Here is a 14,645-nt window from a genome sequence, read left to right as displayed (position 1 = left end):
AATAGTTTCAATTAACAATTGAGCAGGCCGCGAGCTACTAATTGAAAATATAGATTGAGATGGAAATGGTCCTCCTCCTAAAAAACATAAAAGTGTTGTTTTTGGTTACACACTAGTAGTGAAGCAATCTCTGAGTGACTTTCAGCTGTCTCCTCTGACCCAAGTGCAGGTCATAGATACAATGGCAGTGAGCATGAAGAACATCTGCACAAACGGGACCACACCTGCTCCCAGAGTGAGTGGGGGTGAACTCTGTCTTGCAGCTTTTCATGTGCATCTCACCAAGGTCAAGTCAAACATTTCCTCAGCAGGAGCTGCCTTGCTCAGTCACCATGAGACTTGTTTGAAGGGGGTTTGGAACCCACCTGGTGAGGACTGTGATAAGAATGATGTGAAACAACACATGATACATGGATACCAACATCTTACTTCAACAAAGCATCAAGTTCGGACACATGTTCATCATATTTTGAGGCTTGCTCCCTTTATATCACAAGTAGTCTAACTTTTTAAAATAAGAACTATGTGCTCATTTAGCAGTACCCGCATACCCACATAAAGCGTCCTCTACACTTTTAAAGGCCTGATGGCCTGTAAGTATTTCCTCAGACGTCAAATGGAAGAGGGTCTTTTGGAATGCTACAGACATCGAACAGAGCCTTCCCCTGCAGCTTTCAGCCAGACTGAGGGCAGACTGGAAATTGTACAATAACACATGCCTTCCAAAGACTTGATAGTCTGCAAAATCTTTAAATAACAAAATCCTCTAAGACAAGTTCAGATTGTAGGCACTTTACACAAGAGTAAAAAGTACTATTGCTTTGCATAGCGTGCCACAGACGGAGTGTAAGAGGTCCTCATATCAGGAAAGCACCATCAGAAAGATAATGAAGAAGTAGTTGGCAGAAAATGCTAAATGGATCTGCTAAGCTTCAAAGAGTATAGTCTTTTACCAATAAAACATATGTCTGTGCTGTGCACTTTCACTTAGCTCAAGAAATACCTATGGCACTCATCCACAACTTTGCAGGAGGTGGAAATTTAGATTGTAGTCAGTGCAGTAATAAACACACTGTTGTGCAGCAGCCTTATGGGACTGTTCCGGTTCTGAAAGTTCCTGGTTGGAACAGCCTTACAATATCAAACATGGCCGCCAAGTGATGTCCAGCAAGAGTACTGAATTTTTTTCAGTCCCGACACTTCCTGGTTCACTCATCCTTTCAACAGCAATAAAGGTAGTCAAGCTATGTGCAGCAATATCACAGGATTGTTCTGATCCAAGTACCAAACCATTCCTCAGGTAACCAACCTGGCAGCTGAATGATGCGTGGCATCTACTCGTAGGAGAGGATTGTTACTTTTCTGACAATTCCTGGTATGGTCATTCCTCCCTTATTGCAGCCGATACCAGGTTTCAGTGGGTTTTAACTCAGGATTTCATGGTGTGTTGCCATTAAAAAAAAGTCCATCCGTCAATTGGCAACACCCCTGGCACTGGTCCATACGATGAAGGTTTAAAGGTCACGCTTCACTGCTACCTGTCTGCCAATCAGGGTTGTTGAAGTCTTGGTCCGTCAAGTTCACTGTGTAGGGCACATCAATGACCCCACTGGATTCCCCTCGCTGGCCACTGGCCGAGCGCCAAGAGTTCAAAGGGCGAATGGACTTCTTGAACCTCTGAGGAAAAAAGTAGAAGAAATAAATTATAAATACATCTATTCATATTGTACCCAAGGCCAGCAGTTAGTGTCAATGTGTTCTTGCAGCATTTGGCAAGAAAACCAGTACAGCGAGACACTACATTTGGTGCAGTAACACCAAATAACAGCAAAATATCAGTTTTGGGGAAAAAATTATCAACGTTAGGATAGTTCACAGAATAGAAATAGAGGCATTCACAGACATCCCAAACAGGTGTTATTTCTATTTCTCTTCATTTACTGACAGGTTTGCTCTTGCAAGCTTAGAGTGCTACAAATCACAAGGTGGGAACCTGGGGTACTTCCAGTAATTAGGTGGAGAGCTGCTCCTTTACATGGAACACATCTATAGTACTACAGACTCTCTAAATCTGCTCACCTCAAATGTCTGTTTTTTAGTATTTTTTTCCACATGTAGAATAAGCCCAGTGCCATCCACACCAAGCTAAAAAAGTGACTAAGTAATTTGCCCTGTTTTGGCACAATCTTTAATATGTATAGCAATTGCTACTCCTATGCTAATAGAGAAAAGGTGCTGCCTTATTAAATTATTTAAAAGACTCTGCAGAGTAGAGGTAGAAGCCAAGTTTTTCTTCATGTTGCAAAACACCAGTGCTTTGAAGCACTGGTCGTCCAGGCACATTCACATGTGGGCGCAGCAGGTGATACAGAGAATGAGCCCTCCGGCAGTACTGTCACCAGCTCTTCTTGCGACCTCTGAAGATCCCCTAAGGAGCAGTACAGAGTACAAGTGAAGTTAGCTGTGGATGTGGTCTGTGGATCTGAGGTCTCCCCCACCCACCAACCACACAGTTCCTCCTAAAGTAGAAGAGCAACATTTCAGGGAAGTTTGCAGAGAACTATTGGAAGAATGTAGAAGTCCACCAGGCTAGCAAGATAGTTTAATTTCTAAAACAGTCACAGGCTGAAATGTGTGGGCTGGCCTGTAAAGTAACCAGCTCTTGAACAGGCAGGCCATAACACTTTCAGCCGTCCAAGGTGCCAACAGTAAACTGAGTCAAAGATAAGTAACTGCACGATTTTCTAGCCAAATTTGTTGGCAGAACCTCAGAGAGACCTGTAGAAGTACAGAGCCACATCATCGGTTAGATTCGCCCTAGAATTTAAAGCTCCTGAAGTAAAGCTACCGTCAAAGAATACTAATCTAACAACAGTAAAGCATTTATCTAGGTTTGCAGGGATCACACATTTAAGACTTGTATAGTAGCTAATGCAATGAACAGGAGGATAAGGGAAGGATAAATCAATTCTGGTTAGAAAAGATCTCATGACGAGATTAAACAGGTTTCTTTTAATCCAGACATTCACACACCAAGGTAATCAAGCTCAGGGACAGTAGGAAAGACAGAGATTTCCTAAGAGGTTATCAGATTGGCCCAGATGGAGCTAGTTTCACCAGAAGTTCTGCCATATCTCATGATCAAAGACTCTTGTAGTGAAAGTAGGAATCAGGATTCAACAAGTGCTCCAGGATGGTGCAATGGTGCATCAACCACATGCATAAACAAATGTGTTGAATGTTCATTTACAACTGACTGCAAGCCAGCCTGAGTCTGTCACCTGAGGGATGGAAGGAGAGATGGGACACTAACGATGTCCAGCAGTAGCGGAGAGTTAGAGTGACGCCCTGCAGCCTAAGAAGCTTAGCTCTGACAGTGGCAGTCTTCTACTTTTCATTCACTAGTGTGTCAGAAGCTCCTGAAGAAATATTGTACTTACATCCGTCAGGGTCCCAGTTTCCTTAAAGATGGCCACTCCCGCCCAGATGGGAATCTGTATGCAGCAGAGCGCCCCCATGCAGATGCCCAGGGCTTTGCCCCAGCGCGGATACTCGTACGAACCATAGTGCAGAGGTGTGTTGTACATCTCCATGAAGATATAGAAGAGAATGAACTGTGAAAAAAAATAACAAGATCTTGATGTCAAATATATGGTCTCAGCACCTGGCATACATTCCTAGTTGTGCACTTCTTTTGTTAGTTCAATAATGGTATCACAACAGATAGATGTGCAACCGGATAACCATAAGCATAACAGACCGAGCCCACTCTGTCTTGTCTTTCATGAAGGGGTTTAAATTCAGAGTCATCTTGCTGGAAGCACAGACACCACTTCTTCAAAATCACAGTCTATGCTAGACCACAATCTATGTCACCGACACAGGAGTGGGGAAGAGCAGGGTCATCAGATGGTGGGAGGCAAAGGGAGCTGCACAAGGCAAGCCTATCCATCAGTTACAGAAAGTATTCTGTAAAGTCTTTTTCAGCTGCCGAAGAGTAGTGTGAGACATTTATCAGCCTATTCCATGCATTATTATTTATATATATATATATATATATATATATATATATATATATATATATATATATATATATATATTAATTTCTTGTTGTTTTTCCGCATTTCAATAAAAATGCGTTTTTCACAAGGATCATAGAGAAGAACAGTCTAACAAGACTCACTCCCGGGATATCATGTCTCCTGTCTGTCAGACTTTTCATCAACACTATTCACATCACATCCAAATGTTTGAATTCCCTCCTGTCTCCTTCCCACTTCTCCAAGATTAAACACTGGTAAAAAGACCTATGAGTATTTAGTTCTGCATCTTTCTTATAACATTATACATTTCCTTAACAATTTTCTTACTTCAGTGAATTCTCTTTTAAAACAAGGGCAACCTCAGTATGGTAGTCATGTTAGGCCTGGCCTAGTCACCCTCATTGGGACCTTCTTGTTTTAAATAGGTTTTTATTGTTTTTCTGCCAGCTACAGTAGTCATCCAGTGGGAGATGCACACTGTGCTCAAATTAAATGAAAAACAGCCAAGTGTTCATTGAAGAAGATGACATTTCATATGGAACATGGACTAAGCAACTTGGCGAGACCTGAATATTCTCTTTTGGCTGTGAAATACCCTGTAACAAAGCTTTGCTATCCTTCCACTCGGCTTCTCTGGTACAGACCAACTTTCAAAACTACAACACACCTCACTTGCATGACTCTTAAAAAGAAATAGCCTTCCCTCTTCATCTCTTTAGATTCTCCTCAGTTCCAACTCCAGGTGAAGATCCAGGATGCTGATGCAGCGTACACAGTAACAGTTTTGCCTGATATTTTCCCCAATGCTGTGATTCACGCCTCCTCTTTGCAAGAGCTATGCTTCCTCTTCTAGACTCGTATTAGCCTCAGGAGGTACTTGGTATTCAAGGTAAGATCGTTTGCGGGGAAGGGGAGGCAGAGGGTACATTATTTTGTATTTTAAACTTGGTATCTGTCCAAACCTTGAGATCTTGTATTTGTGTCAATTCTTCAGGCTTATTCTTAAGTTATGTATTAGTCTGAATTTATGTTCCTTGGAGAACTCAAGACATTCTAAAATGGATGCATGAGCAGATCGTCCAGGTGAGGTTTTTTCTTTACAATCTGATCCAGGCAGACTTGAATTTATAACACTCACACATCAAATACAGAAATGTACGAACATCGTCCTTTTAAGGACTCAACAGTCTCCCAAAAGTACTTTTTAAAAGATGAGCTGGGCTGGGTCTAAGGGTTAGTAATTTTGTTGACATAAAGGGTGCCATTATGAGGGTACCAGATTGCCTTCAAAATCATCAAATATGATCTAATTTTCAGAGCTGACTGATGGCATGGTGTCATACTTGACATTAAGACCACTGATTTGTTTTGCTTATCTTGAGGTCCTTGTTTTGTTTATCTTGAAGTCTCCAACACCTCACAGGGCTCTGACACTTTAAGAGTTTGAGAACTTGAGGTGAAGGTGTTCAATCCAGATGTCTTCCTAACCAGGTTAGTTGCATCCCCATCACAAGGGGTGAGAGCTCTTTGTTTGCTAAAGGAATACGAATAGCATCAAGGAAAAAGTACACTTTGTTAACTTCCTGCACTGTGCTCCTAAATTGCATATATTGCACTGGTGCTTCAATAGACATTCTAAATATTATAAATATGTATTGATTACTGGAGGAGAAGGAGATAGATGAGGGACGAAGATGCCCTCAGCTGGATGAGGGAAACAGGATGCATTCATATTTGTTTTTTTATTAGTAGTATTGCCTCTGAACATAATTTATTGACTCTAATTGAAGGAGTTGTAATTAGCCACGCAATGAATGTTACATTTTGTGTACACTCTAAATTTGTATAATGCTGGTCTAATCAACCAGTCTGAGCATTTAATATGGGAAAAGTGATTGTCTGTTCTTTGTTATATGAAATGAAATAAGTCAAGGAGCTTTCTAATGTTGTCATATGTTTGTCTTTCTTTTATAAAGCTGGATTGATCTAGTAGTTTAATTTGCAGAATCATCTCACACCGTATAGTGAACTATTTGGCATATATTCTTAACATGAGATTTAGACTCACTGAGGGACTGGGTCACCATCCAATGTAGGTATTAGTCATGCACAGTCCTCAACCCTGGTCTTGCTTACTGTGCTAGTCCTCATAATTTAGTCATGCTTGCATACATATTAGTCTTCCCTCTGTCTGAGGACAGTTCTTGATGCAGACTTTTTAGATAAATTTGTTCAGTTGAGACATTTGGCTGGGCTCCTATTTTCAGATTTTACCAGGGTGCAGCTAATTTCAGTTTGTGCTGCTGGTTATAGAGGATCAGCTTTGATGACTGGTCATTATACAGGCGCGGCTCTGCAGCATCCAGTGTTTGGCAGTGTCCAAGTGTAGCGCCGATGGCTGGATATGGCAGATGTGGCTCTGCAGCATCCACTGTTGGGCAGTGTCCAAGCAGCATCCAGTGTTGGGCAGTGTCCAAGCGTAGCGCGGATGGCTGGATATGGCTCTGCAGCATCCAGTGTTGGGCAGTGTCCAAGCGTGGCGCCGATGGCTTGGGTATGGCGGATATGGCTCGGCAGTGTCCAGGCGTGGCACCAATGGCTTGGATATGGCAGATGTGGCTCTGCAGCATCCAGTGTTGGGCAGTGTCCAAGCGTGGCGCCGATGGCTTGGATATGGCGGATGTGGCTCGGCAGTGTCAAAGCGTGGTACCTATGGCTTGGATATGGAGAATGTGGCTCTGCAGCATCCAGTGTTGGGCAGTGCCAAGCGTGGCACCTATGGCTTGGATATGGAGAATGTGGCTCTGCAGCATCCAGTGTTGGGCAGTGTCCAAGCGTGGCACCGATGGCTTGGATATGGCGGATGTGGCTCTGCAGCATCCAGTGTTGGGCAGTGTCCAAGCGTGGCACCGATGGCTTGGATATGGCGGATGCGGCTCTGCAGCATCCAGTGTTGGGCAGTGTCCAAGCGTGGCGCCGATGGCTTGGGTATGGCGGATATGGTTCGGCAGTGTCCAGGCGTGGCACCAATGGCTTGGATATGGCGGATGTGGCTCTGCAGCATCCAGTGTTGGGCAGTGTCCAAGCGTGGCACCTATGGCTTGGATATGGAGAATGTGGCTCTGCAGCATCCAGTGTTGGGCAGTGTCCAAGCGTGGCACCTATGGCTTGGATATGGAGAATGTGGCTCTGCAGCATCCAGTGTTGGGCAGTGTCCAAGCGTGGCGCCGATGGCTTGGATATGGCGGATGTGGCTCTGCAGCATCCAGTGTTGGGCAGTGTCCAAGCGTGGCACCGATGGCTTGGATATGGCGGATGTGGCTCTGCAGCATCCAGTGTTGGGCAGTGTCCAAGCGTGGCACCGATGGCTTGGATATGGCGGATGCGGCTCTGCAGCATCCAGTGTTGGGCAGTGTCCAAGCGTGGCGCCGATGGCTTGGGTATGGGGGATATGGTTCGGCAGTGTCCAGGCGTGGCACCAATGGCTTGGATATGGCGGATGTGGCTCCGCAGCATCCAGTGTTGGGCAGTGTCCAAGCGTGGCACCTATGGCTTGGATATGGAGAATGTGTCTCTTCAGCATCCAGTGTTGGGCAGTGTCCAGGCGTGGCACCTATGGCTTGGATATGGCAGATGTGGCTCTGCAGCATCCAGTGTTGGGCAGTGTCCAAGCGTGGCGCCGATGGCTTGGATATGGCTCTGCAGCATCCAATGAAGCTGTAGCTCTGCAGCATACTCTGATGAACTGTATATAGCCTTCACTGCAAATTTTTTACTACAAAATGAAATTACTACGTATTATTTTTTATTGCAATTACTTTTACTACGCAAGTCTTTACCACGCAAGTCTAGGGAGGTTTGGGGGTATTCCTCCCCGAAATATAAAATGTTAAAATAGTAGTAAACCTGTAATCGATTTGAATGTATTTATTTTCAAATATATATCATTTGTTTACAATAACGTGTTAAGGTTTATTCTACAATTTCAAAGGTTTTGCTAACATTACTTATGTTGAACAATAAGTGGCAGTGGTAGACTGCACCTGGATTTTTCTGTACCTATCGCTATATATTTAAAATAATCTTCTAAATAACATTTTGAAAATAACACCGTAACAGTAAGCGTGGTGAAAGTGTGTTAGTGGTATGTGATGTAATACCTGCACTGTAGAAACACGCGTGGTAAAGGAACTCGTGGTAACGTCATACAACCCTATATAATTGTTCCATCTACGCAGTATCAAGTGTTGCCCGGTTGCCCATTGAAGTCTCTTGCATTTCGCCAGTGTGCCTGTGAAGCACTGCGTGCCAGTCTGTGTTGAAGTATATGTCTGTTGCCTCTGTGTGCCTCTTGTGGCTCTGCTGGACTGGTTGTCTGCCAGCCTAGACCTGTAGCATTGCAGTAGTAGTCTGCTGGTGGGCATACAGGTGTGCATCTCTACAGCATTGACTATTCACCTGCGTCTTGTTTGTGTCTGTGCAGCATCAAGTGTTGGCCAGTGTAGAATAGTACCTCTGTCGCAGGGACTGAGGGGCCTCCAGCAGCCCATGAGCATTGAGTGATGCCAATTGCATGGCTCAAGGCACCTTGATAAACTGTAAACTTCGCACTTGTATAGCACACTACTCACCCGTAAGGGTCTCAAGGCGCTGTACGCATACCGCTGTGGAATCCCTCCTGGCTTTTCCCTGTGAGGCACCCACTCCTGGGAACCACCAGGGTGAAGCCAGGCATCCAAGCGCTGTCAGGGCCGTTGTGGAGATTAAGGGGGTCATTCTGACCCTGGCGGTAAATACCGCCAGGGCGGAGGTTGGCGGTAGCTCCGCCAACAGGCTGGCGGTGCTCCGCCGGGCATTCTGACCGCGGCGGTACAGCCGCGGCCAGAAGCGGAAAGCCGGCGGTGTACCGCCGACTTTCCGCTGCCCATGGGAATCCGCCATGGCGGCGCAGCTTGCTGCGCCGCCATGGGGATTCTGACACCCCATGACCAATGGCATGGGCACTGCAGGGGCCCCCGTAAGAGGGCCCCACAAAGAATTTCAGTGTCTGCTTTCCAGACACTGAAATTCGCGACGGGTGCAACTGCACCCGTCGCACCTTCCCACTCCGCCGGCTCCATTCTGAGCCGGCTTCCTCGTGGGAAGGGTGTTTCCTGCTGGGCTGGCGGGCGGACTTTCGGCGGTCGCCTGCCAGCCCAGTGGGAAACCCAGAATGACCGCCGCGGTCTTTTGACCGCGGTACGGTCTTCTGGCGGTTCCCGCTTGGTGGGCGGCTACCGCCGCCCGCCAAGCTTAGAATCAGGGCCTAAGCAAGCTATTGCCCAGAGTTACAGAGTGGGACCCATTAATTAGATTAGGCACCGAGGCGAGAATTGTCTGGTCCAAGGGAATTAAGCCCAAGACCTGCTGAGGCGGAAATTTAACCCTGGTCCCAGGCCAGATCTCTGCATCAGGATCTGCCGCTCTAACCATTGTGCACACTTCTCCACTCCTTGATGAATGAACCATTGGGCCTGACCTGAGTGGAGTAGAACTGATGGAAGAAACAGATCAGCCTCTGGGAAGGATACTCACCAGCAGCAGGAGGGGTGTGCAGAAGACCCAGCAGGCTTTAAAGAAAAAGAGGAGCTTAGTGCACCAGGGTGGGCACTGGCAGATCATATCGACAATGTCTTGGCAGAACTGGTTCACTCCTGAGAATGGAATGACAACAATTAGGCACAGAGCAGTCAGGAATCGCAGAAAAGTACAATATCAGCCGTTCACCTTTCTAACCCATGCCTTCAGGTGCAGAAAGGTAACACATATATACACACACACACACACACACACACACACACACACACACACACACACACACACACACACACACACACACACACACACACACACACACACACACACACACACACACACACACACACACACACACACACACACACACACACACACACACACACACACACACACACACACACACACACACACACACACACACACGAGGTTAATGGGGCGGGGGAGAAGAGGGAAACCACACGCGCAAACACAAACAGTCTCAGTCTCTCTCTCTCTCTCTCTCTCTCATATTAAAGCAAGTGTTGTGGTGTTGTAGAGTGTTCCCTTTACATTTAAAAGAGCTGCTAAAACTTGGGAACTACCCAGGATTTCGTTCATCGTTTTTTTTGCATAATTTATGCAGGGCCCTAAGCCTGAAAAGGTACTGGATTGACATATACTAGGTGCTGCCTTGTGTCTGGACAAAACTCTCTCTGACAAACTCTAAAGAGAGTGAAATACTGGTCAGGGACTGCTTTAATACTTTCCAGGTTGGCGTGGATGGAATTTTACCAGTCTAAAGCTGTAATAAATACTGTGTCTGGAGTGGTAAAAGGCTTTGGTCATTTTTCAGATTAGCATGGATGGTTTTAGCTAATCCTATGCTTAAAGCCTTTGCTAGAAAACAGACATTTGAGCTGAGCAATTTGAGTGTTTGCGGTACTGTGGAGTGCTCCATATGAAGGAGCTGCTCTCCACCTAAAACTTGGTAATTACCCAGATTTCTCTTCCTTCTTTGTTTTAATATAGTTCAACTTTGACTATAATGTAAGGAGAATTTTCAATTTGAAGCAAATGTTTAATTTATTACACACACTGGTGATGATTTGTGGGATTTTATGAATACTAATGAAAATCCCTTGATGAGGAATACACCATTTGTAATTAAAGTAAATACTCTTAAATACTTTTAACACTAGTCAGTAACAAACCACTTGCAAAACACGCCTGTTGCCATAGACAATCGGTTTATTGGCACACCACCAATTTAATAAACTTACCACACTGGCCTACACAAAACAAGCCACTTTACAAAGCACAGGCAGTGAAAACATGAATGATTCACTGTGGCCAGTGTCATGAGAGCATATACCTCAAATCAATTGTTTATAACTGTACTCCAAGCACCAGTGAAACCTTTCACACCCCTCCACGAACTCGGAGCACTCTGAAAGGTTCAGGCAAATAAATATTTGGAGCAGCAAAGGGAATTTAAAAGCAAAAAGACTTTACATACGCATTAGAGGTGCCCAGCATTTGTATAAACATTCAAGTATGAAAGGAAACCCTTCTGAGGTGTGTGTAATAGGCATAGGAGTAGTTTTAGATCATATAATGCATGAACATACCAAACCACTATTGGTGCTGCCCTTGCCAAGAGTCTATAGAGGGTGCCAGTGACAGATGAAATACATTTATTGAGCATCCATTGGTAGGGCAGCCACATGGACCTCTTTAAGCAACCTGAAACCCTCTGATAGATGATGATCCTAGTGAACTCCCTACTCAGTCACATTGTGCTCTATGTCTCGTGGCAGAACTTGAGAGATCTGAATATCTCAGTTATTCACTTTAGGGCTACCTAGAGACCGGTTATCTAACAAGACACTATTAAAGATACTACTAAGTAATGAAGAGATGCCAGTCTCCAGCCTTCATATCCTTGTGGTAACATGACTACTGCCAGTTCTAGCTCTGGATTTCTCATTCTAGGTGTGACAATACCACCAGGTTCTAAGAGATATATTTGTGGACACATCTTTTCCAAGGCACCACAGATCAACATCAAACAGGAATGGAATAGTTCAGCATCGGAATATAAAAATAATGAAATTTCTCCCTTTCTTCAATGTACATTGAATAACACATATAACTATGGTAATCCAATTCCTTAAGGCACGCCAGCAAGAGAGACACTCAAATTTCATAAAGTTGTGAATCTTCTTCAGGAAGTAAGAAAAGGGAGCATCTCTATTGTATCTTAAAGACTGTGCTTTAGTGTTTCACCAATCAATGTATCGGCTTTGAAAATGGCAGCCTGACAAATAGCCCCCAATGTCACAGCTCTATCTATTTATACATGACCTAATGCCATTTCCATCAGGATTCTTGCAAGATGCTGGGATAAGAGATTCCAGGCAGTTGTAGTTTATGTTCTGTCCATTATCTATTCTTCCCCTGGTCTTTCATCATATCAGGACCACAGGCCAATCTATCAGGTATCGCACACCAAGATTCCTTTAGTAACCCTGATGTTCAGCCACAATAAAGTGGCTGAAATGTCGACTGGAACATATATCGTGATAACAATATTTACTCCAAAATAGTGGAGTTAATAACTGTAAATCTACACTTATCTTGACAATGTTTTGATCATGGTACAGTTGCAGGTCAATATTTCAACTTTTGATATAACACACAACCCTTACCCATTGTAACTATCAGCATGGAGGTTGTCTTTTTTAAGACCCACCTTTTACAGGTTTACAGTTTATTCACTACCACTTGTGATACGTGTTGTGTTTTGGATCTAAGCAGCTATAGGGAGCCACTGAATTAGCAGAGACCCTAGCTATGGTCACAGTGCAACACAAGTATTTGAGTGCTGTAGGGTAGCGGCAATGTCTTGTGCTGGAGGAACCAATCCATTTTGCCTCTTACAGAGGATTATAGGATCACATTCAAACATTTGCATTGTTGTATAGTAATTATTAATAGTAGTCATTGATCTCCCACCGTTTCCCCTGCTATTCTGCATGCCATGGAGGGGAGCGCATGAGACAAGTGGTGGCATTATATCACTGTTGACATGTTACCAAGATTGTCTGGGGTCATCCCTCGAACATTGTTGCTATCAAATTGAACCTGGTTCACCAAACCAGGCGCTCAACATCACACACATGCTTCGCCCCTTTCAATACCCTAAGTGCCCTTAATGAGTGGTTACACACAGACACTTTATGTACACAGAATATGGCAGGAGTTATGTGCTACAGGCAGCCAGGAGCACATGAGGGTGTAAAGTATGTGACTGACTGGGAGTAAATGTTTAATTACGCTTGTACAAGTATGCTAAAGCTAAAGATACCATAAGGGGACCTGCCGGGATACTCACCATAAAAGCAGGTCATGCCGATGCACATGAAGAGAGTGATGATGATGAGACCGAAGCTGGTGCTGTAGGAGTCGATTAGGGTAAACCAGTAGATACCGCCCTAGGAATCAACAGGACGAGAGTCAATGAACTGAAACATCAAGGTGACAATATACTCATGGCTGGAAGCCAAACTGTGATCCTTTGTACACTCAGATTAACCCTTCACTTGAGTACCTCTTGCAAAGACCTTTACCATGTTTATATAAATGTTGAATGGCATGAATAGTAGTGTGTGCCCAAAATATTGTCTGCTCTGCCGCTGTGATGTTTCCGGTGTCCACACGAGAGCCTGGGTTGTGAAAACACTGGTCGCAAAAAGTGGTTGGAAATTGGGCACTGGCCTTTAGAGACCAGTCTTTAATTTTGAGACACAATCTATGTACTATCAGGTTGCATTGCAAAATGTACAGGTCGGGGCGGGGGGTGGGGGAGGGTTGCAGAATGACCCACCTAATGAATTAACTAGGCTGGTCGATATTTGATTAACTATAAACCCAGGGACAGAGACCTGCAAAGAGCAGCAGATCACCAACCCTGTGTTTGCATTCCCATATGGGAAACCTTTTTTGTTTGCTTTTTAAAAAGCAGCCTGTGTTCAGCAATGGAACCGTTACTGCTTTAAACAAATGTGTTTGGGAACACATCAGGAGGGAGCAGCAGGTTCCTTGGACAGCTGCCCCGCTCCCCTGAGGTTACCCGACATGACTGTCAAAGGGGAAGATATCCAACTGGAACAGCTTCCGTTTTGCAAATCTGTTACCACCTCCTTGATGAATTTGTAACTTTTCAATGGTTTAGGACTGCAACTGTGATCACAACCCTTTGATAAATACCATCCTGAATTGCTATAAGGATAGGTTATCCTAGCCTAATTGTGATTCAGAATGGGCAGATAAATCCATTTTGTGAGTCAGAATTGCTTTTCCCACACACAAAATAGACAAAGCCATTTTACAGTCACAAACTCATTCAGTTTGTGTATTGCAAGGTTTGCAACAACAAAATCACATTGTACAACTGGCCTCTGCTGCATGCACACATATATTCTGTTACCATGGACATGAGTAGGACACACATTCTATATTTTGTGATATTGCCATTGAGTGCATCAGCCCAACCATGAGCACAAAATGCAGGTTTTCTAAGTTACCAAGCATTACAGGGGTTGAGGAATTCCTAAAGATTCAGTCTATTTGCTCTCTGCTGAGCTGTTCTCTGTTCCACTGTCCCCCCTAGAAAAGGGATCTCCAACTTTTTCTGTACAGAGACCTACTTCTGATCAGTGTAAATCATTGTGAGCTGCTGAAGGCTAAACAACTCGTGCATTGTTACCAGACACCCCAACACCCAGAGTCACTGACTTTAAGGCTATTGTCCACAGATCCAGAGCGTGGTCTTTGGGGTTGTATTATAATATGTGTGTATGAATAGTGTTAGAAATCGGGTCTCTAATTGGCAGAGGTATACACCTTGTCCAAGTAGACACCACAATCCTAGTCCGGGTAAGTCACACACAATCCAAATTATCCTGTGCCCACCCTCTGGTAGCTTGGCACTGAGCAGTCAGTCTTAACTTAGAAGACAATGTGTAAAGTATTTGTGCAATAAAT

General features: G+C 44.4%; 1 protein-coding gene across 4 annotated transcripts in view; it reads right to left on the bottom strand.

Annotated features, from left to right (window-relative positions):
• Positions 1 to 458: 458 nt before the first annotated feature.
• The window catches only part of LOC138249706 (sodium-dependent proline transporter-like), a 168,546-nt gene continuing 154,359 nt past the window's right edge, over positions 459 to 14,645 (bottom strand). For all 4 annotated transcript variants that reach the window (XM_069203707.1, XM_069203706.1, XM_069203705.1 and 1 more), the window contains exons 12-15: positions 12,994 to 13,093; positions 9,618 to 9,736; positions 3,441 to 3,614; positions 459 to 1,677 (exon numbers count right to left, since the gene is read on the bottom strand). In XM_069203707.1, the coding sequence (XP_069059808.1) occupies positions 1,522 to 1,677; positions 3,441 to 3,614; positions 9,618 to 9,736; positions 12,994 to 13,093 (549 nt within the window). In that variant the 3' untranslated portion in view covers positions 459 to 1,521. The remainder of the gene's footprint in view (positions 1,678 to 3,440; positions 3,615 to 9,617; positions 9,737 to 12,993; positions 13,094 to 14,645) is intronic.

Source organism: Pleurodeles waltl, chromosome 8 (genome assembly GCF_031143425.1).
Source record: "Pleurodeles waltl isolate 20211129_DDA chromosome 8, aPleWal1.hap1.20221129, whole genome shotgun sequence".
Taxonomy (NCBI): domain Eukaryota; kingdom Metazoa; phylum Chordata; class Amphibia; order Caudata; family Salamandridae; genus Pleurodeles; species Pleurodeles waltl.
This window is presented reverse-complemented; position numbering and strand designations above follow the sequence as displayed.